The 26,186-nt window shown below is 35.3% G+C and overlaps 1 protein-coding gene across 2 annotated transcripts; it reads right to left on the reverse strand.

Annotated features, from left to right (window-relative positions):
* Positions 1-18,074: 18,074 nt before the first annotated feature.
* LOC140431840 (uncharacterized) lies at positions 18,075-21,026 on the reverse strand. Of its 2 annotated transcripts, none has more exons than XR_011949733.1 (4): positions 20,794-21,026; positions 20,430-20,603; positions 19,830-20,054; positions 18,075-19,744 (listed from the first exon to the last, which is right to left on the reverse strand). XR_011949733.1 is itself a non-coding variant. In XM_072519719.1 (4 exons), the coding sequence occupies exons 1-3, from the start codon at positions 20,856-20,858 to the stop codon at positions 20,235-20,237; spliced, it is 336 nt and encodes a 111-aa protein (XP_072375820.1). In that variant the 5' UTR covers positions 20,859-21,026; the 3' UTR covers positions 18,075-19,744; positions 19,830-20,234. The 2 variants fall into 2 exon arrangements, 1 of the variants encoding a protein (XP_072375820.1); XM_072519719.1 differs by having other exon boundaries at positions 19,830-20,331.
* Between the last annotated feature and the right edge of the window lie 5,160 nt (positions 21,027-26,186).

The following is a 26,186-nucleotide window of genomic DNA, read 5'->3' on the forward strand; positions in this document are numbered from 1 at the left end:
GTAACAGTCGTTACTTTTATTACAATTTGTATTTAAATAATAAACAATTTATATGAAAATAATTTCAGAGATGTAGTATGGGTTGCCTAACTTTAAGTGTTCATTTGCCCATTAAGTGTGTATTGTTAATAATTTAAGTTGTCACTCTGTTCTAATTTGGTACCATTGCTGACAAGAAGATGACAGGAGATGAGGGGAAGTGGAAAAATGGCTCTTCTTGGTTAATTAACCGTGAATTAAAAATCACTTTTGATCTATAGTTTGAAGTGGTACAAGGTGGCAGTTAGCGAAAGAAAATCCAATTAATGCATAGAATTTCCTTCACTTCAAGAAGTTAAATATTCTAAGTATACCATAACGATTTAATTGACGGTGTTTTCGCAAACTCGGGAGGTGAAGTGAGATTTCTAGCACGGAATTAAGTAGCTATCTGGTAAATAATAATTTTTTATATTATAAACATTAGAGTATTTTATCTATATCCTATTATTCAGATTCATTATTTCATATTTTAATATAGTATTTTGTCCAAGGCCATTATATTTTTACTCTATGTGAAGCAAGGTCACGCTACATCCGATTGGATGGGTTTTTTTTATCTACCATAATTATCTTTTTGCTCCGGTTTCTTATGCTGAAAGAAACTTTTCTCACTTCTTCTTTGATTTCTTTTTTATCAATATTGAGATTAGAAGTAACGGGGAATTGTTTTCAGCCACCTACCATGGAATTATAAATTTCCCTCAGAACATCCGAGGGAGAGTACCACTTCAACTCTAATAAGAATCAGGGTCATTTGGGACAAGCCAGGGAGTATTGTCTACTCCACCCCCATTTTTTCTCCAGCCTGCACCTAGAGGTAGGGCAGGACAGTCATCATCGAACTGAGCCAATTAGCACCAGCTCCGTGCTAATTTCGGACCTCAAGGAGGACTTCGCTGGGACACCGAAGCCATTCGGGAGTATCCTTCCAGACAACTGTTTCACCTAGGAGGACAGTTGGTTTTTGATTCAGAACTATATATATATCTTGTTTCACTAGTTATAGTTTTTTTATAACATATATATATATTAATTAATATAACTCCCCTTGGTGTAAGGTATCGGTAAGTTTGAGCTCAAATTCTACCCAGAGATTATCTTCCATTGTTTTTTGTATTAACCATTTATTTCATTATTAACTTTAATTATTTCATTATTTGTTTACTTAACTAATTTTTTATATTTCATCTTGCCTTATTAATTCCGGTTATTATCCCTTCAGGATAATATACCGTTTCAATTGTTTAACTTGGCTTGTTCCCATTTATATATATTATTTTGTTTGTATGTGAATTTAGAGTTATTTAACAATATTGTTGGTCATATTGTAGGTAAGTTTGATATATTTACTTGGCTATACGTTCTTCCAACGTTAGCATTATTTTGTTTAAGGTTGTTTTTTAACCTAGATGTAGGTTGTACACTCTATATCAGAGTTATTCTGTGTAATTTTCAACTTTTTATTATAGTTGTTTTCAACATTCTTTTTTTTTTAAATATTATATTGTGAAATTTTCATATACTTTTTGGTAACTTAGAGATTGTCAAAATCTAAGAAGTTATATTTAATAAACTTGAATTTGTTTTGCATATAATTTTTTATTAATATTTCCTTACCTTTTTACATTTACAGCATTTTTGTTTATTAAGTCAACTTTAATTAATATTAGCAGTATACGATACCTGGAAGAGTGACTGTTACTCTTTTTAGAGTATTATCCCTCTTCTGGCGCCCCCAATTTGTTTTCTTTGTTAATTTTCATTATATCTATTCATTTTTCTTATCTTCTTTTCTATCCATCATACATATTTTCCTGATTTACTGTCTTTCAAAGGCATGCAAATTGGCCGTATCCATCCTTGAGTTTCTAGTGGTCATTCTCTTGCCTACATTGCTAGCCTAGCCACATTCCGTTCAATATTTTTTTTCATACTTCTTTACTTAATTGTTATCTATTTTATCCCATATATATAGACCACTCTTCTTATACCTCTCTCCTCCTACACACCCCAGTATTTTGCTACACAAAACCTACACAACGCTTCAACAACCGGAACAAACTTTTGTAAACACCAGCAAAGAATTCCCAGAAAACCATGGTTTCACAAAATACCAAACAGAAACTTTGTTGCCACAATAAATCGAGTACGTGCTAATCATGCACTAACACCTTATTACAAGCACAAAATGAAAATTACAGACGATCCACTGTGTAGTTGTGGTAAAATGGGTACATTAGTACATGTTTTACTTGAATGTCCAATAAATAATGTAAACATTAATCAACTATACAAAAACTTAATTCACTACAAGATAAACCTTCCAAGAGACCTAAATTGTATTATTTTTTCAGGAAATAATGATATCCTTTATGTACTTCATCAACACATCATAAACTGTAAACTAAAACTGTAAAATTACTAACCAATTTTGTATACAATTCTGCGAAAGAAACTAAACGTAAAGCACACAAAGAGGGCTGAAACCTCCGAGGGGATGAACCGGGTTGACGCCCTAGCGCGGAAAAAAAAATAAATAAAAAAAAAAAATAAATAAAAAAAAAAATAATAATAAAAAAAAAATAAAAAAAAAAAAAATATATATATATATATATATATGTATATATATAAACACCTTACACATTTTATATATTACTAACAAAACAAATGAATACATCATGCTCAGGTCTGATACTATGAAACATTTTACACAAATTAATGATTCAATCTAACATAGTCTGGCTAATTGGTTCTCGCCAAAGCCATAAATTCCACAAAAAAAAAGAAAAAAAAAAAAAAAAAAAAAAAGACCAGGAAACAACTCTCTGCGTTTACGGCGAAACCCATTTACCATCGAAGAGCTCAAAAATGGTATTGACTGTATGAAAAATGGAAAATCACCTGGGATGGACGAAATCCTAACAGAGCAGATAAAACACCTCGGGCAAAAAGCGAGGCTATGGGTGCTCGATCTATTTAACATCTGTCGCTCTACCTACCAGATTCCAAAACTGTGGCGTAAATCAAAAGTAGTAGCCCTTCTGAAACCTAGGAAAGACCCTGAACTACCGAGTAGCTACCGTCCGATATCTCTGCTATGCCATTTGTATAAATTGTATGAACGCCTCATTTTAAACCGCATCCAGGAAACATTAGATGCAAAACTAATCCCACAACAAGCAGGCTTCAGACCAGGTAAATCATGCACAGGCCAAGTGCTGAACGTAACAGAATACATAGAGGAAGGATTTGAACAGAAAGAGATAGTGGGAGTAGCCTTGATAGACCTCACAGCGGCCTATGATACGATAAACCACAGAACCTTGCTAACTAAGATCTATAACACTGTGCTTGACTATGACCTGGTAAATATCATTAGATCACTGTTATGTAATAGACGTTTCTACGTTGTGCTAAATGGAAAGAAGAGCAGATGGAGAGCCCAAAAAAATGGCCTACCTAAAGGAAGCGTTCTGGCGCCATCCTTATTTAACATCTATACCAACGACCAACCAATGCACCCTCAGACTGAGAGTTTTGTCACATACTGTATCAGTAAACATACTGATAGGCCCAAATATCTTGGAGTAATACTAGACAGGTCACTAACGTATAAATTTCACTGTCTGAGCACAAGACAAAAGGTTTCTACGAGAAACAACCTTCTCCGGAAACTTGTAGGGAGCAAGTGGGGTGCAAACCCCCAGGTCTTGAAGACAACAGCTGAGGCCTTATGTTTCTCAACAGGAGAATATGCTTGTCCCGTCTGGGGTAGATCTAGACACGCCCAACAAGTCACCACGGCGTTAAATGAAACATGTAGAATAATTACCGGTTGTATGAAGCCTACCCCTCTACCCCTACTGCACCGGGTAGCTGGATTCGCATCACCAGACGACCGTAGATGCGCCTCACAATATGTGGAGAAGTTCAGACAAACTTTCGATGAAAGGCACCAATTATACGGGTTTGACGAACCGCCAGGAATCAGCCGACTTAAATCAAGGAAAAGGTTTATGAGAAATGCCAGCATCGAACCACCCGAACTGTTCCCCCTACATCCAGAACGGCCTAATGGAATGAACCTGGACTGGAGAACCTGGCAGACACTCAATCGCATACGCACAGGTGTTGCCCCGGTAAAACAGAACCTAATTAAATGTGGCATCAAGACAGACAGCGACGCACTTTGTGAATGTGGGGAAATACAGAACGTAGAGCACCTGAGAGTATGCATACTTTGCCCATCACAGTGCACCCTCGATGATTTATGGCTCGCAAATATAAAGGGTGTAGGCGTAGCCCGATATTGGGCAGAAAAACTGTAGTGGGATCCAGACACGAAAAAGTAAAGTAAAGTAAGTAAAGTATTTACTAATTTTCTCTTGCTTGTCAGTTTTTAAAAACTCCTTCAGATATTCAGCAGTGACATTAGCAATTTGATTTTTAAAAATAAGACTTCGTTTCATAGACGGATCAATTTTCATAAAGAAATCACAAAGCTCATTTGCCATTCTTAAACCTTCACTAAGATTTATCAGATGTCACATTTTCAGTACTTGTTAAAGCCTCTTCTTCAATGGGTTGTGAATTTAACATTCCTCTCTAAGTTGGTTTCTGTCAAATCTTCATCTTACGGTTTAAGCAACTCCTGAACGTCGCTTGACGAAACTATCTGTTCCAACTCATCTCGTCTTATTCCATTCGCAATTTCGGCAATGTTTGCTTGCACAGATTCTTCCTCATTTTCCGCATTCCGAACAGACCACAGTTTTTTGCAGCATGATTTCAATACTTCTTCCTTTACTTCTTCTGCAGCATGGCTTCAATTCTTGTAATGATTCTTTTATGTTTACGATGCATTTTGTTATGTAAAATTTCTTCCAGAATTTCATAATATTCATATCAGGATCACATTCTATATTATTCAGTATCATTTTGAAGTTTCGTCTAATGTAATAGAGCTTAAAGACCTGGATTATTTCTTGGTCCATATATTGAAGCAAATCAGGTTGTCCTTTTGTTTTGATTTTTTTAACTCATGAGGATTTAATGATCTATAAGGCATCAATGCTTCAATAACACAATCTCCAGATGCATTACTACAAAGCAGCAGTGTAACTCTATCCTTTGCTGCCTTAAATTCAGGGGCAGACTTTTTGCTTTTACCATCACCAAGACTACCACCAGGTTCTTTAAAATGCGCTTCAAGACGCTTTGCCTTCTGCCGGACCACTGGATCACTCAGTGGCACCTTTTTTTGGTTGAGGTCTTCGATCCGTAATGACATCGCCACTTTCATTTTTTTCTATTGCTGGATCACAAACAATTTTCGCTCACAGTGAACTTGAAGCTACCGACGACCTTATTTTATATTCGAATTTTTTTATCGATCGTACAATTGTTTAGTTGACATTGAAGGGACGTGATATGGATGCAAACGGTACTTACCAAAGGATGGAATGTCCCATTGTGTCAGAATTTAATAGTTTATGTTTTGAGTAAAAAGTTTATTTACATGCTTAAAAACACCCATCGCGGCAAAAGCGGCTTACCTTAAAGGAACCGCCGAACCAAACAAACAACGCCGATATGTTTTGAAAATACAATCAAAGCTTAGTTGTAACAAGATCAATTTTATTTTTTTGTTAGTCTACTTGCTGAGGCGTTGACAAAGGATAACGAATGCTTTATATTTAGGTATATAATGTATGTACGGATGTACCAATTCGATCCGTGAATAAAGAAATCTTAAAACGCGAATATAGTAATTGGATCGCATTTTTTCAACCAAAAACTCAGCCATCGGCCAACAGATCTCCTTCCTTGAATCTTTCCCGGTATTATCTCAAAATTTCATATTTTGGTTTAACTCGTCACGTAGCCTAGGTAATCCAGTTTTCTTATTCGTATTGTAGTGATTAGTTCTGTTTCTTTACCAATCCTCTCCGGCACTTCTCTTTTTGTAATTCTATCAGTCCATGATATTTTCAATACTCTGTGGTATTACCAGAGTTCAAAAGCCTCGATTCTTTTTAAATTTCATTTTTTTAATGTCCAAGTCTCAGCTCCACACAACAATATTAAAAATATAATATCGAATGATACGCAGTCTGATTTCCAAATTAAGATTTCTGCACGTTAGGAATGGCTTCATTCGTATAAATGCTGATCTGCATATAGTAAGTTGTTAATTAATTTTCCGTTAACGGTAACTCCAGCTTTGATATTGAGCGTGTTTTTGGAAATTTCTTCAGAATAAAGTTAAACAAAAGTGGTGATAAAACGCATCCCTGTCTAACTCTTCCACAGACCTTCATTTCTTCTGACTCTTGCTCATCAATTTGAACTATGGCACTTTGATTCCAATATGATGTTTGGATTATCTTTATAGTTTTACTCTCAATGTGCTTATTCGTAGTCAACAAAGCATAAGTTTAGGTCAACGTTTACATCACGACATCGCTGAATCAGTATGTTGATGGCAAATAGTCCTTCTTAAGTACCCATTCCATTTCGGAACCCGAACCGCGTCTCACTAATCTTCTCTTCTAACTTTTCATAGATTGTCTTATGTATTGCTTTAAGCAGTACTTTTAAAGTATGACTTATGAGTCCTAGTATTCGATAGTCAGACACTCTTTTGCTGTTTCTTTTTTAGGGATAGATAAAAACTCTGACTTCTGCCTCTCTTGCGGTGTTATGCTTGTATCGTACACCGTATTGAACAAATCTACCAATACTTCTAAGTTATCCTCTTTCACTGGTTTTAATAGTTCTATAGGTATTTTATCTAACTCTCTTATCGTTGAATATGAAAATTATTTGTGACCGTTAATAACAATTTATTCGAACGAACTTAATTTCAGATGAGTAAATAAAGATGACTAATTCGTATATAGCAATTTTTTTTTAATACGAAGCATTTTGTAGAAATTTTAATTTTAATAATTTATTTGCACTGATAGGTAACGAGTCAGTTCTGTAAATAATATAAAGTCTGGTCCTAGTAAGCAGTTCCAAAACTATTGCTACCTGTCGCAAAGACAATTGAAGGATTAGTAACATCAATAGGTGTTGTTCATTATTATAATACTGCGGTCGACTGGGTCATTCCACCAGCCTCAGGCCAAATTTCTTATATTTTGAACCAAACTATAAAATTCTACAATTTAGTGCCAGCTAGAATAAAAGCTCTTAATTTTCATCAGTTTAAAGCAAAAATTAAGAATAAAATTAAAGACAGTCAAGATTTCCTTTCACGCAAAAATAGTCTATGTATCTGTTGATACGTATTTCGCTTTAATAAAGCTCATCAGAACAGTTATTCATAGGCTTTCTCAACGTGAAAATTAATCTTTTCCTGTCTTTGTGAAGCAACGATAAAATGGCTTCGAAACGGACGCAATAGCGACATCTGATATTAAATCCGCAAAAATTAAGAATTACCTTATAGTGAATTCCTTTTTTACATATGAGGAGTATTTTACTTCCGATTTTAATTTGTTGTAATTGTCAACAGTATAATTTAAAACACTGTATCTATGTTTTGTGTTTATATTTATGTGTATATTAACTATATTGACATATATTTTATTTTCTTTGACTTGTAAAAAATACTTTTGTATTTATTTATTACCAATAAACCATCTATCTATCTATAGAATCTGTTTTTCTATTATTTAAAGCCCTTTTATGTTCTGTTATACGTTTGATAAAAGTTCTACCAGTTTGACCGATATAAGTTTTTGGGCAGTCGCCACATTTAAGTTTGAATACACCGCTGTGTAATTGATTTTTCTTTTGGCCCTTGTTGTTCTTAATATTTGCCTAAGTTGTTGTTTGTTCTAAAAATTGGTGTTATTCCTTTCTTTTTTATGTGTTTGGCTATTTTTGTTGATATCTTTCCCGTATATGTAATCGAGCAGAAGGTACTGGGTTTTTTCTCTGGTTGTGAGAATACTAATTTCAGGGCTTTCTTATGTACTTTTTGATTTAAAATTTTATTTATTGTGTGTTCGTTGTACACATTATTTACTGCTATTTACTTAATGATATTCAATTCTATCTCGAAGTAGTTTTTGACATGGGAATTTCTATTAATCTATGTAACATGCTATGGGTAGGCTGCCAATTTATGTTGTGTAGGATGGGATGATGAATTATGTATAGTCGTGTCAGTATGCGTAGATTTATGAAATACGGAGAACTCATGTTTTTGTTTTAAAGTCTGATAATTTTTAAATCCAGAAAATATATAGACTGATTCTGTTCTGTTTCTATTATGAATTCAACATGACTATGGAGTGAATTAATATTCGTTAAGAATTGGTCAATTTGTCTGTTAGTTCATGTAAAATATACCAGTACATCGTCTATGAATCTCCACCAATACAAAAACTGTTTGAATACGGGATGTTTTGAAATCTTTGTTTCTAGATGATTCATAAAAATATCTGATAGGAATGGGCTTAGAGGATTACCCATTATAAGTCCTGAACTGTAATTTGTATATATTTAATTATTAAATTCAAAGTAGTCCTACCTTAAGCAAATGTCAAGAAGATATAAAATTTTAGATGTAATGATTGGATTTCTAATATTATGGTCTAAAAGGTTTTTACTAGAACAAAAGTTTCTGTAGGAGGAATACTAGGAAAAAGGTTTTTGGCGTCAAAAAAAATTAATTTGAGATCATTAACAACAGATTAACAAATGCATTATATGCTGCACAGCCAAGAGAGCAAGCTGACTTGAGAAGTGGATTCAATACCCTGGATCATATCCATACGCTTCGAGAACTAATGAGTAGAGCTAAAGAATATGAAATATCGCTAGCATTAACTTTCATAGATTTCGAGAAGGCTTTTGATTCTATATATCCCAATGTAGTAATAGAAGCTTTGACCAACCAAGGCATTGACAAACCAAAATTAAGGTAAAAATGTATGAAATTACTCTAGAATTTCCCACTACCAGAGGCGTCCGACAAGAAGACGCAATATCACCAAAGCTCTTCAGTGCAACTCTAGAAAATATATTCAGCAAAATGAACTGGCAGAACAAAGGCCTATCCATTGATGGAGAATATCTCAGCCATATAAGATTTGCAGACGACATCGTTCTGATGGCTAATAATCCTGCAGAACTACATGACCTTATAAGCGACCTAAATGCAGCTAGCACTGAAGTTGGTCTAAAAATGAGCTTGACAAAAACAAAAACCATGTACCTTCAATGAGCTAGTGGATGTCCAAGATGTAATAATAAACAACACTGCACGTAAGACAGTCGACGAGTATGTATACCTGGGGACAATTAATACATAAACACTCCCCGAAATCAACAGAATGAAACTGGCTTGAGCATATTTTGGTAGAAATGCAGATATATTATATATTAAATGCAGATATATTAAAGAAAGAGATAATAGTGAAACTCAAAGTCACTGAAAGGTCAATGGAGCGATGCATGCTAGGTATAATAAAGAGAGATCGAAAAATAATAGAATGGATCAGACAGAAAACGAAGGTGACTGATTGATGTAATCCACAGAATTAAATTAAATGGAAGTGAACACATGAACGACATTTATTGACAAGAACTGACAATGGATGGTTTACTATAATTTCACTGTGGTATCCAAAAGGCGTCAAGAGACCAATAAGACGTCCAAATTTAAGAGAGAGAGAGAGAGAGAGAGAGAGAGAGAGAGAGAGAGAGAGAAAGAGAGAGAGAGGGAGAGATACGCCATTTTTGGTTATTTATTTTGGATGTACATATATTGGTATTTGCACGTTTTATGGTCTCCTTATGGTCATAAGTTTTGTTTTTAATATTAATTTCCACGACATGTTCCTCACAGTTGTTATTAAAGTTTTCCATCAGTTTTGGAAGTCCTATATTTAAGTTTGCAACACAAATTTTATCATCACTCAAACTCAAACTCAACGCGAACTCAAAAAATGTGGTGGGCACCTTATGCAAAATATGTTAAAAGCTTTTAATATTTTTATTAAAATATTTTAAAAATATAGAGTGTTCTATTAAACATAACATAGCTGAAGGGCACTTTTACTAGTTTTAGATTAATGACATATGTAAATATACGTACAGCTACAGCCAGTAGAAATTGTAAATGTTGAAATTCCAAATCCGATAATTATTTAAAGAGATCAGTTTTCCGTGCGGTCTAACTAAAGCACACTGTATACAATGAAAAACATAGAATCTTAAAAAGAAAAGGAGAAAATCTCAATTTACGATCAACTCAAACAACATATTAAACCAAGATAAATGGCTTGATTATAATGATATATTTTAATGGTAGGCAAATATACAAGTAAATGCATAAAAATAATACAATATCACAGTAGAGCAGATCCTACAAATACAACTCCAAAATGTATACTTATTCTTCATGTTATTGTAAAACGTTGAAATAGTGTTATGTTAAAAAATGTATAAATCATTATATTATTAGTTATAAAATAAAACTTGTTTCTATTGATATATGTACATTTCGTCTAAAGTAATATCATTAAACTAAAATAAATTAAGTAAATTTGATTCTATAATATCAACATATTTTAAGTTACTACGTTTTTTAAAGCATTATTACATGTTCACAATTTTATTTTCATTGTATTCTATAGTAATGAGTCTAATTTCAAAAAATTTCAACATATTCAAGAATTTTTCCCATTTCTCAAACAAATCAACAGGGAATATTTAAATATTTTGACCAATCACAATATTGTCTGCAGTCATACCAATAAACATAGAGCAAATTATTTCAAAAATAATTTTTTAAGTACTTAGAATATTTTCAACATATAATAAAATGCTTACTATAATACATACAGTGTAAAATAAATAGTAATTTTGTACAATAAATGAGAGGTTAACTGTTTCTAATAGATAGGCAACATATCAAACATATCGGTATATCTCTCCATTGCAGTAAGTTGTAGCCACAGTATAGATAACTTGTTGTTGTCTATACTGTGTTGTAGCCAATGACGTATAATATATAGACTAAGCGGTCCCGTATTCTCCCTATATAATCGGGTGTCCTAAAGATCTCCGCTGAAGGTATGTTTACCAGAACAGCGGCGTGCTCATTTCAATTTTAATGACAATAATTATTTTTTTAATTAAAATTAAATATTTGTGATTTTTTTTTGTGTTCTCGTCTATAAAAGAAAAAATTATTTTTATAATGTTTGTAAAGTACATTACCTGAATTTTAATCATTTTACCAATATGAAATATTGAAGTTTCGCCTAAAGATTAAAAATTCTCATTTTTTAAATTGTATTAAGGACTATTGATTATTATTTAGTGTGAAGGAAATTTTGATAAATAAATCTAATCAGGTTTTCATTTTTATTAAGTGTTGCGAGTCTATTTAGAGAGTCGAAAGATTGCTAGAAGTCTATAAATAGTAAGTGAAAATTTATATCACGTTCATATCACTTTTCAATCAGCTGTGTTGGCATCTATGGTTGATTTTCTTTTTCTGAAGCCTGGCGGATATTACCCTAGTGTATTTTCGGTAATTTATCTATTTATCTTGATAGTGTTACGATAATTATCCTGGCCTAAAATAACCGTATTATATTATGACTAATGCTGTTCTGTTTTAGATTATACGAGACCTTTCGAATAGCTGGCATAAACTCCAAGTAATAAAAAAACTGGTTCCATTCGAATCTTCCGGAATTAGGCCTGTCCATTCGAGGCGAAACCAGGTCAATTGAGGTCAAAATCCATGGGATTCTAGAGCAGCTGTTTTCGTATAAATATGAGGGAACTTTTATTTTGAAAACAGTTAGTTAATTCTCAAGACCCGCGCTCGCGAATTTGTTACGTACGGATATAATAAATTATTGTCAGATAAGTTAATATAAATAAAGAAATAAATTAAATCCGTAAGTGTTATAAATATTGAACCTTTTAATAAATTCACAACAAATGGTGTCAGAGTGGGATCGAACATAAATTAGACTTATAATAATAATACAAGTGAATATAAAATAAATTGTGAAAATGACGACGATTTATGAGCTGACAGTGACTAATTTAAGAAGACATCTCGAAGACAGAGAATTAGCTTCTACCGGAAAAAAGGCTGAGTTAGTCCAACGACTAAAGAACGCTTTGCTAGAAGAAGGACTAGATCCAGAGACTTATATATTTGAAGATGCTGTTATCTCGTCGATTTCGAAATTAGAAAACAAAGTTTCTGACGATATTTCGAAAGTTTCTTCTGATGTAGCCAAAGTTTCTGGTGATGTAGCCAAAGTTTCTGGTGATGTAGCCAAAGTTTCTGGTGACATCGCATCATTAGAGAACAAAGTTTCTGGCGATATTTCAAAAGTTTCCGGCGACATCGCCTCATTAGAAAACAAAGTTTCTAACGAGATTTCTTCGCTGGAAAGCAAAGTCTCTGCTAACATCTCTTCGGAAATCTCTAAAGTCACTTCTGAGATGTCTGCCCTGGACGATAGAATATCTTCGTTAAAAAACCAAGTTGCTGCCGATATGTTGGCCTTCGAAGAAAAGATATGGAAAGAGATGGAAAAAAAGCTGGAGGAAACAGGGACGGCAGAGAGAGGAAACAATCCAATTACAGTAGAGGCAAACGAAGACGAGACGAAATGTAAGTTGGAAATACGGCCGAAATTTGAAGGAAGTGGAGGTTCTGTCCATGTGAAAGTCCCAACTTTCGATGGAAAATTGTCATGGAACAACTACATTAAACAGTTCGAATCAGCCGCAAGAGCAAATGGATGGTCTGAAAAAGAAAAGGCGGTAAACCTGACTATCGCTCTTCGAGGAGATGCCTTAGATGTGCTTCAGACCATAGCCGTAGAGGAGACCGATGATTTCGAACAACTGAAGAAGAGGTTAAATATGCGATATGGCCACGAACATTTGGAGCATGTATATCAGTCGCAGCTTAAAAATCGTAGACAGAAGAAAGATGAGGCTCTTCAAGAATATGAGGTAGATATTGCCAGATTAGTACGATATGCTTATCCAACAGCTCCCGAAGACATGATGGAAAAATTGGCCGTTCAAACGTTTATTGATGGTCTTCGTGATCATGAAATGCAGAGAACACTACGATTAGCTCGTCACAAGACGCTGGTTGATGTCTTATCCGCAGCCCTCGAATACGAGTCAGCTACGCAGGCCTCTGGCGGATACAGTAAAGTTAGGACTGTAAAAGAGGAAGGAGATGAAGATAAACTTGACCAGCTCGTTAATATGATGAAAAGCATGACGTATAAGAAAACGAAGACCATCAGATGCTGGAATTGTGGCGAAATAGGACACGTACGAAGCTCCTGTAAACACCCTAGGTACGACGCAAATCAAGAAACTCACCATCAGGAAAACTAGAACGGGTCAGCCTTAGAGGGGCAGCTTCGACCCAGAACTTTTCCAAAGACCCTCTCATACTAATAGCTTCTTTGAAATGTCGGGAAGATAGTGTATATGTAAATGGAGACATAAATGGTAAAAAGCATACGTTGTTGGTGGATACCGGAGCGACCAGAACCATTATACGCCCGACAGTTATAAACAGCCGAAAGAAACTGTTACCAACGAGGTTACGACTTCGGACCGCTACAGGTGAAAATGCCAACATTCATGGAGAAATCCAGGTACAATTGGGAATTGGGGCAGAAAAGTTTGTCCATACTGATATAGTTGCTGACATCGAAGAGGATGTTATATTAGGAATGGACGTAATGAATATGCATGGATTCCAATTGGATTTTAAGAATAAGGTAATCAAAGTTGGCAACGAGGAGGTATTTCTCCATCCACATAATGACAACACTGTGCAAGCAGCCATTACAGAAGATACAGTCGTGCCTGCGAGAAGCGAAACGATCATAGTAGCGCGACTACAGGGAATTGTAGACGAAGGGAGACCTGTTATGATGGAGCCTTGGAACCACGACGATGAGGTTGGCCGTGGAATCATAATTGGAAAGGAATTGGTGACTTCGGCTAAAGAAATTCCTGTGAGACTTATCAATGTCAACGACTACCCAGTGACCATAAAGAAAGAGACAAAAGTAGGAACTTGTGTACCTGTGACATCCATAATCCGTCAGGCGACAACATCTGATAATTCCAACGACAAATTCGACCAAATGGTTGCAGTTGCAGGACAGTCTCTAAATCAGATGGAGAAAAGGAAATTAAGGGAATTTCTGCGGCAGTATCGTGATATTTTCGTACCGAAAGGAGGAAAGACGGGAAGAACTACCGTTGTTAAGCATAAAATTGATACTGGTAATGCTAAGCCAATTCGTCAAACAGCTCGACGATTACCACAGGCGAAGAGAGAGGAAGCTGAAACGATTGTTCAGGAAATGAAGAAAGACGGGGTGATAGAACCTTCTACGAGCCCATGGGTCTCTCCGGTGGTCCTGGTTAAGAAGAAAGACGGAACGACGAGGTTCTGTGTGGATTACCGTTTGCTGAACAACGTTACCAAGAAAGATAGTTATCCTCTGCCTCGGATCGATGACACATTGGACACATTGGCTGGAAGTAAATTATTTTCTACTTTAGATTTGAAGTCTGGATACTGGCAGGTAGAAATGGACCCAGTCGATAAAGAAAAGACAGCCTTCACCACAGGATCTGGATTGTGGCAATTCAACGTTATGCCATTTGGACTTTGTAATGCTCCTGCGACATTTGAGAGGCTTATGGAAAATGTGTTGAGAGGGTTATCTTGGAAAACATGCCTGGTTTATTTGGATGACATAATCGTCTTGGGGGAGACATTCGAAGATCATTTGAGGAATTTAGAAAACGTTTTTAATCGACTTAAAGCTGCCCAATTGATGCTAAACCCCAAGAAGTGCCAGTTATTTCAAGGTAAAGTCAATTATCTGGGTCATATAGTCAGTAAAGAAGGAGTGGCCGTGGATAAAGGAAAAATCGATTCCATTAAGGAATGGCCAAAACCAACTGACAAACATCAAGTGAGAAGTTTTCTTGGACTATGTACTTACTACCGGAGGTTTATTAAGAAGTTTGCAGATATCGCTAAGCCATTAACGCGACTTACGGAGGAAGCAAGAGATTACCGCTGGGATACAGACTGCCAAAATGCCTTTGAGACCTTGAAAAAGCATTTAATAACAGCACCAATTTTAGGGTATCCACTGCCAGAAGGAGAGTTCATCTTAGATACAGATGCAAGTAATGTGGGAATTGGAGGAGTGCTGTCTCAGATTCAAGGAGGACAGGAACGAGTCCTCGGATATTTTAGTAAAGTTCTTTCAAAACCTGAGCGGAATTATTGCGTCACGAGGAGAGAACTTCTAGCAGTAGTTAAATCAGTAGAGCACTTCTATCAATACCTCTATGGCAGAAAGTTTCTAATCCGAACCGACCATGCCGCCCTTAAGTGGTTGATGCAGTTTAAGAATCCAGAGGGTCAGATAGCCAGGTGGATCGAACGACTCCAAGAATACGATTTTAAGATTGAGCACCGGGCCGGAGTTAGCCATAGAAACGCTGATTCTCTTTCCAGAAGGCCATGCCCAGCAGAGTGTTCCCACTGCAACAAAACGGAATCCAAGGAAGCAGCAGTGCTAAGAACAACGATGGTCAACGACGACTGGACGCCTATTAAGATCAGAGAAGAACAAGAAAGAGATCCAGTTATACAGAAAATTCGAAAATGGAAAGAGGAAAACCGTCGACCACCTTGGCAAGAAATATCAAACCTATGCTCAGTAGTTAAGACGTATTGGGCCCAGTGGGACTCATTTATCATGGAAGATGGCTTGCTTAAACGAGTCCTGGAAAATGATGACGGTTCAGAGAAGAGAAGACAGTTGGTGATCCCAAAGAGCAGAATAGCCGAAGTACTTCGTCAGTTACACGACAGTCCATCGGGAGGGCATTTTGGTGTAAGGAAAACCCTTCAGCGAATTCGGGAACGGTTTTATTGGATGAACAGTTCCGACGACGTAAAAGACTGGTGTAAGAAATGTACTATTTGTGCTACGAGTAACGGGCCTCACCGGAAAAGGAGAGCTCCTATGAGACAATATAATGTTGGAAGCCCGTTTGAAAGAATAGCTTTGGACATCGCTGGGCCATTTCCAGAAAGTGAAAATGGAGGCAAGTACATGTTGGTAGTAATGGATTACTTTACTAAGTGGGTCGAGATTTACGCACTTCCCGACCAGAAGGCCGTCACCGTTGCAGATAAGTTGATCCAAGAATATATCAGCCGATTTGGAGTGCCTTTGGAGATACATAGTGACCAAGGCAGGAACTTCGAAAGCGATCTATTCCAAGGAATATGTGATAGACTAGGCATGAAGAAAACAAGAACTACAGCATATCATCCGCAATCTGATGGTATGGTAGAGCGGATGAATAGGACAGTCGGCAAGTATTTGACGAAGATGGTGTCCGATCATCAGCGAGATTGGGACCAATACCTTCCGTTCTTCACAATGGCCTACAGATCTGCTGTTAACGAATCAACAGGTCAGACACCAGCCAGAGTCCTATTCGGACGCGAAATGCGACTACCTTGTGATCTAGAATTTGGGTGTCGACCTGGAGAAGATGTAGCAGGTGAGGATTATGTGATCGAATTACGAAGAAAAATGGACGATATACATGAGTTGGTCCGTTCCCACCTTCAGATCGCTAGCGACCGAATGAAGAAAGGGTACGATACACAAGCCGAAAAGGGTTGCTTTAAGAAGAACGACAAAGTCTGGCTGTATAATCCCAAGAAGCGAAAAGGTTGTTCTCCCAAATTGCAGCAGTTTTGGGAAGGTCCATACCTCATCATGGAGAAGATCAACGATGTCATCTACCGAATAAGCAAGATTCCGAGGGGAAAGCCGATGATAGTACACCATAACCGGCTGGCGTCTTTCGAAGGTGACCACGACGTAGATGAAGAAGTGGAAGTAAACCAAGTCCAAGACGTGTCTGACCTCACGTTTGAGGAATTCATGGGTGCCTATGGAGGTACCGGTAAAGCAAGACATGGTGTTACCACTGAAGAAAAGCAAGATCTACTCGCGCTCCCCGATGACTACTCGCTGGCCCTTACCATCCCGGCCAGTATCAAAGACGCACCAGGGTTGGCATCCGTCTTTCGAAGGAAGTTTGGTCGAGTTGCAGAACTTCAATGCCAGGTGCCAGCTCCCGGTAAGACCTTGAAACTCCAAGATGCATCACGTTACCTTTTCTACCTGGTAACAAAAGACACTGCCCGTGACCAACCTACCTACCGAGATGTGTGGGAAGCCTTACTTCAATTGAGAGAGCACGTACTAGAGTCCGACGTGCAAAAGTTAGCCATGCCAAAGTTGGAGTGCCGCCAATTAGATTGGAGGGTCATCCGAAATATGGTGGAGGAGATCTTTAAAGACACCGAAGTCCAGGTGTTAGTCTGTTGCAATCCGCATAGTTACTGGTGCGGAGAGAAAACCGTCCCTTGTCATTTTTATACAACTGGAAGTTGTAAAAGAGGGTCCAGTTGCCGATACCAGCATACAGTTCCGGTTCCAGTCCCGACAAGGTTCCAGGAGGAACCATCTTTTAAGAGGGGGGCAATGTTACGATAATTATCCTGGCCTAAAATAACCGTATTATATTATGACTAATGCTGTTCTGTTTTAGATTATACGAGACCTTTCGAATAGCTGGCATAAACTCCAAGTAATAAAAAAACTGGTTCCATTCGAATCTTCCGGAATTAGGCCTGTCCATTCGAGGCGAAACCAGGTCAATTGAGGTCAAAATCCATGGGATTCTAGAGCAGCTGTTTTCGTATAAATATGAGGGAACTTTTATTTTGAAAACAGTTAGTTAATTCTCAAGACCCGCGCTCGCGAATTTGTTACGTACGGATATAATAAATTATTGTCAGATAAGTTAATATAAATAAAGAAATAAATTAAATCCGTAAGTGTTATAAATATTGAACCTTTTAATAAATTCACAACAATAGACATATTAAGGGAAGACTTTTGAGGGATCATTCTCTCAATGGCAACCAGCATGCATATCAAGAACGAAATCAACAGAAACAGCAGTGGACAAAGTAGTTCAGAAAATCAGTCACTCAATTAATAATGGAGAGAATATTTAGAAGGCACATTTAATATTGCCCTATCAAATAGATCCACTATCAATGTGTGTTACTATGTGTAACTGGATCAAAGCAATGCTGGAAAATATATTGTTGAGTGAATAGAAGATTGTCACAAAGGTGCAAGGAGAGATTTTGGCCAAAACTGCTAAGGGTGTCCACAGGGGGGAGTGTTTTCTCCCCTCCTCTGGTCACTCCTGGTGGATCACTTGATGTCACTTCTTGACGCACACGGGGGAAGAAGTACATGCCTATAGGGATGATCTAGTAATTATGGTAAGAGGAAAATATGGTAATTTTCATTCCAGCACACTCCAAAGAACATTAAATATCCTTAGTAGGTAGTATGACATAGAAAAATTCTCTAGCAATCTTAGTAAAACATGTAGGAGTAATATTAGATAAGCAGCTTACATGTAACGCCCAGTTGGAAAGAATAATCTACAAAGCAAAGGTTTCCCTTTCTACATGTCAAAGAGTATGTGGGAAAATTTGGGGTTTGAAACCCAAACCGATGCGATGTACTGGCTATATATGACTAGTCAGATCTATGATTACATATGGCGCACTTATATGGTAGTTTAAATAACAACAAAAGACCACTTAATGGAAGCTGAATAAGCTTCAAAGACAAGCATGCTTAATCATAACATGAGCAATGTTGACTACCCTAACTGCCTCATGGAGGTCATGCTTGATCTCTCTTCATTGCATATATGGATGGAGAAGAATGTGAAGGATAGGAGCATACAGAAGGTGGATAAGATGTCAGGAAGCAAGGTAAAAGGATACCTGGATCAAATCTGGAGAGATAATTATAAATTACCTAGATTTGGAAATAGTACCAGATGCAATGCAACCTAAATATAATTTTGAAAAGTCGTTTACCATCATCTTTATAGGAAGGTACAAATAGGAGTTAAATAAAATCAATGCATTGGCCATTGATAAATTGTTGGCAGCACCATCAAAAGTTAATGAATAGACTTTTATGCCTGAATCATAAATAAAATTTAAGCAAAGATTTACTAAGGATGCTTTTTCTTATCCACAAAAACTCTCAAAATAAAAAATATGCAACTGGCACTTTAAAATTGTCATTTAAGGCTACTAACATAAACACCAGTGCCTCTCATGCTTCTGGTATATTATCAGATTCTATATCTCTACCAAAATCTACAGAGCCAATAAATTTTTTCCCATCCCATTTTACTACCTTACGAATAGACATTTCATTCAGAATTAAATTACACACAAGTGTTTTATTTTGCTTCCCTGCTTCTTCAACTTTGTTTTTCAAAGCATTTAAAGCTTCTTTGGAAAATCCGGGTGCGCCATCAACAGTTTGGTACCATTTTGTTATGGTTGATGGGTGTGGTAATGCATTATTAAAAGCTCTTCTTACAAAATCATAGGCTTTTGCTGAATACAATTTAAAGCCAGTGAAAATGACCTTAATTCTGGAGAATATTTGGCACATTTGGCACCCTTTAAAAATCGTTGAAACAAAGCTTTGGCTGATTCTGGTAAAGAGGCCTAAAACAATAAAAAAATACAAAAATAAAAGAATATAATAATAATTTAATTTTGTTCCTTATAGAATATGTGAAAGAAAACTTACCAACAACACAGATTCAGCATTTTCTGTAACATACAGTTTTTCTTTTAATGATTGTACCAATGCGTTTAATGTTGTTGCTTGTCGTTTTCATCTTTTAGTAGATTTTCTTAGGGTGTCAATTTGTTTCTTTTTTTTGCTATATACATGTTTACTGATTCCATGTATCTTTTTCTTTTTCTTAGGCAGTCTAAGTCCGACATGGAAAAATCCCCCACATAATGCTTCCTAAAAATAAAAAGATTTAATGAAAGAAAAATTGCTTATTCAAGGATATAATAATGCAAATGAAAAATTAAATGAATATTGCCTCTTGTTATTTTTTTTTAGCTATTAATTCTCTGTCTGCAGCATGCCCTTCAATATTTTTCTTGCCTAAGAGTTCCTCAGTTTCTGAGGCAGACAAAGTTAGTTCACTGCTAGCAGTTCGAAATTTAAATTGTGGGTGTCTGATGGACTAGGGAGAGCTTTAGTTCCTACCACCTCTTTAACGTCTTTAGAAGACCTGTATGCAAAGAAAAAACAATATAGAAGAAACAATACACAGAAAATTTATACAAATATTAAATATCAATGTAAAAATTTAATAAAAACATTACCTACCTTGGTATAGCTAATGGTTTTGCATTTTCTTTTAGACGAACAAAGCTAGATTTCATGATAACATCATTTGGATCAAAATGATCACAACAAATACGTGACCATCTGGAAAGCTTGTTCTTATTTAATTGCAAAATGTATATCCAAATTTCCTGTTTTTCTTCGTCAAAAGGAAATCTATGAAAAAAAATTAGTAAGAAAAATTATATTTAAATGATTTTAATAAAAAAAAAGACAAAAAATTTAATGGAAATTGTTATTATTCATTATAATGCATAATAATGTATTTAAATTAAATAAATAACAACTAAACGCCTCCACTGGCTATCAAAACATAACCTAAACATACATATAAAAAATAACTTACTTGAAAAGTGATAACGTTTCGCTCTTCGAACTTCGGCGACCACAAACAAGATACCTAAATGGCATTTTACTAAAATAGTAGGTAAATGAATCTCAAAAATTTTAAATAAAATTTGCTTGTCACAAAAAATATGTAAACACACAACTTCATATCAAAATAATAAACAATAACAAAGGTATTCATGTTGCGGACACTTTTTAAAGCATTCACTGAGTCTATATATTATACGTCATTGGTTGTAGCGTTGTAGGATAACCTAATAGTCCGAGAGGTGAGCAACAAAAAATGCAATTGTTTTCGAAAGGCGAATTTTCATATTTTGTAGTATAGAAAAACAGTTTGTTGTCAGCCAGTCAGTTTCGTTAGCGTTTGGTGGGGGTGGGGGAGTGCCATATTAGATTTTAAACCGGTGAATGAGAGTAAACTAAGAATAAAAACAAAATTCTTTTACCTCTCAATCATTAACATACTTAAAACCAAACTTATATGGAATCATCTGATATTTCTTATTATTTTAATCGAATTTAAAAAAAAACAACCAAAGAAATCAAAGAATATTTAATTATAAAGCAATTTAATCACCAATGCTTAAAAATTAAAGAAACCCATAAATTCTTAAGTAAATTAAAATATAAATTAAAATTATTTGTTTTAAAGTCAGTAGCAAACAAAATTTAAATGTACAAAGGATGATGTTTAAATTGTTTTTATTCGAAAAAAAGACTTGTCAAAAATTTGTTTTTATTTATTTATGTTTTTTTAGTAGTCTGTGTTACCAACACTAGGCCTTATGTAAGGTCCAATTTGCGTGGGCATTCTCCCAAACAAATTGTCAAGATTTTATTGTGGTAGGTTGTTTCCTTTCTTCGAGAGCAGCTTGTACTACCTATGCAGTGTATTTGTAAGTATGCGGCGAGGTCTAATTTTTTTAAGCATATTTAACAAATGATTTATAGAGTTAAGGTCAGGTGAGCAAGCAGGCCACTACAGAATAGTGATATCTTCTGCTTCAAGGAAGACTGTAGTGGCCCTGCTGGTATGTGGAGGTGCATTATCATGCATGAAAATTAAATTTTTTCTACTGTACTTTTTCAGAGTCTAACTACAGATTCTAGAACCAAATCAATATACCTGCGATCTAATAAAATTGGTTGAATGGAAATTAAAAGAGTTTTTTACCGACCATATTACCTTCCCAAAACATAACACTTCCTTTTTTATGTCTGTGAACAGATCTGGCTGTGGTAGAATTAAATGGACATTTGTTAAACAAATTAGTATGGCGATCTTTCTACCATTTAGAGCGTCATGTAATTACTTCTAAATCGAAGGACCAGCCACTGGCGTGGGAAATAAAAACACAAGCAGTTTAAATAATACGTAATTTAATGAATGAATGTTACTACAACTAAGTTAATATCTAGTCAAAGTTTTAGCGCAAGTTCTTTTATTGAAACCGCCCATCACTGTCCACCTTACACTAGATTGCGACACACTACACGAGCACTGATACAGATTAAAATGTTACTAATAATTATCACTTTAACTAAGGATGTTTTCTTTGATATTGATATACTTAATTAAGAATGAGGTTTAGCTTTTAACTATAAGCTATGTAACAATAACTAGGTATACTCAATACGCGAGAGTCTAAAACTCTTAAACCAGAAATGGGTCAAATTTGATCGAATACGAAACTAACACTAACTAATATGCGAGAGTTAAAACTCTAACCAAGAAGCGACCAGCTAAGCTGGGATACAATTTTATACTGAATACTTAAAATTCTGATTGCAATGCCTGACTATTGCCAAGGGGTTTTCGGAGCACAACTTCGATATCTCTATACAGAGGCAGGTAAAACCCACCTTTTGAATTTTTTCTAACAGGGAAATTTTGGGAATTGGTCGAAGAAAGTTAATGTGTAGATAAAAATATCTTTTGAATACATTATCGGCTTTCATGAGAATTTGCTGGGGAATTTACCTCGGTAGATTTTAAGACGTGTAAGTTAATTGCTACCAGTGGCGTAGCAACACTTGGATCAATTACTTACAGAAATTTATCCAGGCTGTTTCCGTTCTTGCTTGTTTTCCTCTTGAATTGCTGTGATTAAATAGAAGGGTTATGCAAGATAATTCAGAAACCATTTTAATCCCTACAAGTACTATCTATTGAACTTTTTCAGGGAGGAATATCTCTAAAGAAATTGATATTTATGGTATGTCCATGAGGGTCATCGCCTTTGTTAGTCCAGTTCCCCAATGTCATAACTGTCTTTTATACGGGTATTCTTCTCAATCCAAGGGAAAAAACAAATGTGCTACATGTGGTTAAAATTATGATTCTCCTTCGTTTGTAGAGTGCAATAGATTTTGTATCTTCTGTAAAACACCAGATCACGAGTCTAGACATCCTGAATGTAAAGAAAGAAAAAGAAAAAGACATTAAGGAACTCATGGCATTTGCTAATTTATCATATTATGAAGCTAACTAAACGATGCCAAGGGAAACATCTAGCCCAAATTTGAATATTAAGGATTTTCCTAGTTTTATAAACAATCTATCCTCTGCAAATAGTATTTCAGTTCAAGAGAGGAGATCAGTTGTTACATCCCTGTCTTCAAATTCTGTTTCTTACAGTAAGATTACAAATTCCACTCCTTCAAAAAGGAAAAGACCATAAAATGTAGGCCTTGATCAAAGTTCTCATTTCAAAGAATTGAATAATCCTAATCGGAGATCTCCCAAAGAATCTCCTAGTCACTTTATCAATAACTCTCAAACCCAAATAGATTTAAATCAGGCTATATAAGAGATTGGCAATCATAAAAACAAAAGTGAATTACACAATGCTATAAGTACTAGTCAGAAGCGAGGTGGGACGGAGGTATCTGGGTCTGAGGATTCAGAATACTGATTCCCCTCATATCTTAAGCTGGTACACATTATGTTCTTATCATTTTATTTTCAACCATCACGCCTCGCTAACTATTATACTGAACTGAGTTTATTTATCTAATTTATTAACTTTATTAATTATAAAAATGTTCTAACGCTTATTAAAGTCTTTATTTATACAATATAACTAATTTATTTCACACTATAATTATATAATTTATTTACAACATTTAATACAATTTATATCCCCGACAATACGCGCGAATACAATATTACTCGATTCGATATTATTATTTAGACTAACTCACACAATGAAAATTCCGATATTTATATCAAACAGCCGTTAGTTCTGGAATCCCTTCGAAGCGGACAGATGTTGACCTGTGCTGACCCCAGAACTCTCTCGAACGGCAAAGAAGACCGGTTTTATCGTAGGGGAAACTACTAAAAAATTCCTATTAGAATAATAATATGTTTACAGGTTAAATATGACTCATATTTATCGTAACAAGAGAATGGAATATAAGATCTTATAACACCAATGTTGATAACTTGGTAATGGATATGGGGGCTTAGTTACCCCTATCAAATAAAATATAGATTTTCAGGATGTTCATATTAACAATACTGGTTTTAATTCAGATGTTTAATTTCAACTCACCTTTTTTCCTAAGTATAATTTAAATATATTAAATATGTTTTGGACAATCTCATTTCCAAAACATGCTGGTCCTCCAACTCTATCAATAAACCTCTACTAATCATGGGTGGTTTAAATTGTAATCATAGAGCATGGGACAGCTCAAGGGATAGTGTTAATGGCAGAAATATTATACAAACTACAGAAGATCTTCAGTTAATTTTTCTTAATAATGGTTCTCCAACAAGATTGGTTTGTGTTGGTGATAGCAAATTAGTAGCTGACCTATTATTGGCTTCAATAAATGTGGCACCTAAAATTAGTGGATGGACTACCATTCCAGATATAGGCTCTAGTGATCATTTTCCCATTCTATGCTATGTAGGCATCAGGACTCTAATCAGGTTACTAAGATAAGATAAGAAATTTCAAAAAGGCTAATTGGTTTTTTTTAATAAAGAACTAGAGTCTGTTTTCTCATTTTTCCCAATCGAGGACTATGAAAATTTTATCAAATATACAACATCAGTGGCAGACATATTAATTCCTTGGACCTCCTTTCATAACAAATCGTATTCCATGGTGGGATGACTCATGTGCTCATATAATACAAAAGAGAGTTTCAGCTATTAATGCATTTAAAAATTCTCCTAGTCTTGAAAAATATATAGAGACGAAAAAATTCATAGTAAAAGCTAGAAAATTTCTAAAATTAAAGAGCAAAATAAGTTTTAAATCCTTTTGTATCAAATTACATAGAAATACTCCCCTTAAAGTTATTTGAGATAAAAGTAACAAGGTTTCTGGTAGTAAAGTGTCTCTTTTATCTCAATTGCCACCTGAGGAGGTAGCCCAGGAAATTTTAACATCTCTCTTGCCTATTTCTGGAGATTTTGAATTACTTATGCATCCTTTGCAGTACTCTGAGAATCCCATATCATTTGATGAATGCCACAATACTCTTCTTACTAAAACTCATTCTGCTGTAGATTCCTGATCAGGTTTCATCCTGTATGTTAAAAAATTTACTGCACTCTGGACCATTACTCTTAATTCAATTCTTTAATGAAAGTATCCGAAAGGGACAGGTCCCAATCTTGTGGAAACAAACGACGGTCATATAACCTATTATTAAACATGGGAAGGATAAAACTGACCTACTTAATTATAGGCCAATTACTCTTTCATCTTGCGTTGGTAAAATCCTGAAAATATTAATTAAAACAGAATTGAGTGGTTCTTAGAACCTAATCATATTTTAAATCCATTGCAACTTGGTTTTAGAAGGGGTAGAGGTTGCATGCATTTCATTACTAAATTCTAAAAGACTACAAGGATTTTCATTCAATCAATTTACCATAGGACTTTTACTAGATATTTCAGCAGCTTATGATAGTGTCAACATCTTTCTTTTATACCCTAAACTAATTAAATATAACATTCCTATTCAAGTAGCAAATATCATTTATTCTATATTAATTAAATGATCAGAATATTTATGTAAAGGATAAAACTGGTCAAATTCATGGTCCAAGAAAAACTAATCAGGGCTCCCCTCCAAGTCCAATGTGATTTAATCTGTATTCCCAATGGTTGTAATCTTATACAGTATGCAGATGATTTGGTTATTTTGGTTAGTGGGGCTGATCTACTTAAATTAATTAATTCTCTGAACTTAATAATGCAAGGGATGGATCTCTGGTTATTAGAACACAATCTTAATCTATTGTACAATAAGTCCTCAGCAATTATATTTCAAAAAGGGAATCATAAAGTTACTCCTCTGAACGTCAGAATTAGAGGTCATGCAATTAAATGGGTGGATGGGTGGTGTTTAGGGGTAGTTATTCAA

The sequence above is a fragment of the Diabrotica undecimpunctata genome, chromosome 1, assembly GCF_040954645.1.
Source record: "Diabrotica undecimpunctata isolate CICGRU chromosome 1, icDiaUnde3, whole genome shotgun sequence".
NCBI classification, from domain to species: domain Eukaryota; kingdom Metazoa; phylum Arthropoda; class Insecta; order Coleoptera; family Chrysomelidae; genus Diabrotica; species Diabrotica undecimpunctata.

Bases quoted from the DNA above. Each gene is read 5' to 3' on its own strand.
- LOC140431840 (XM_072519719.1), bottom strand. From the start codon at position 20,858: ATGCCATTTAGGTATCTTGTTTGTGGTCGCCGAAGTTCGAAGAGCGAA. The intron at 20,604-20,793 runs GTAAGTTATTTT...TTTTTTTCATAG, and splicing joins GAAACGTTATCACTTTTCAA to ATTTCCTTTTGACGAAGAAA. The intron at 20,332-20,429 runs GTAGGTAATGTT...CTTTGCATACAG, and splicing joins AAACCATTAGCTATACCAAG to GTCTTCTAAAGACGTTAAAG.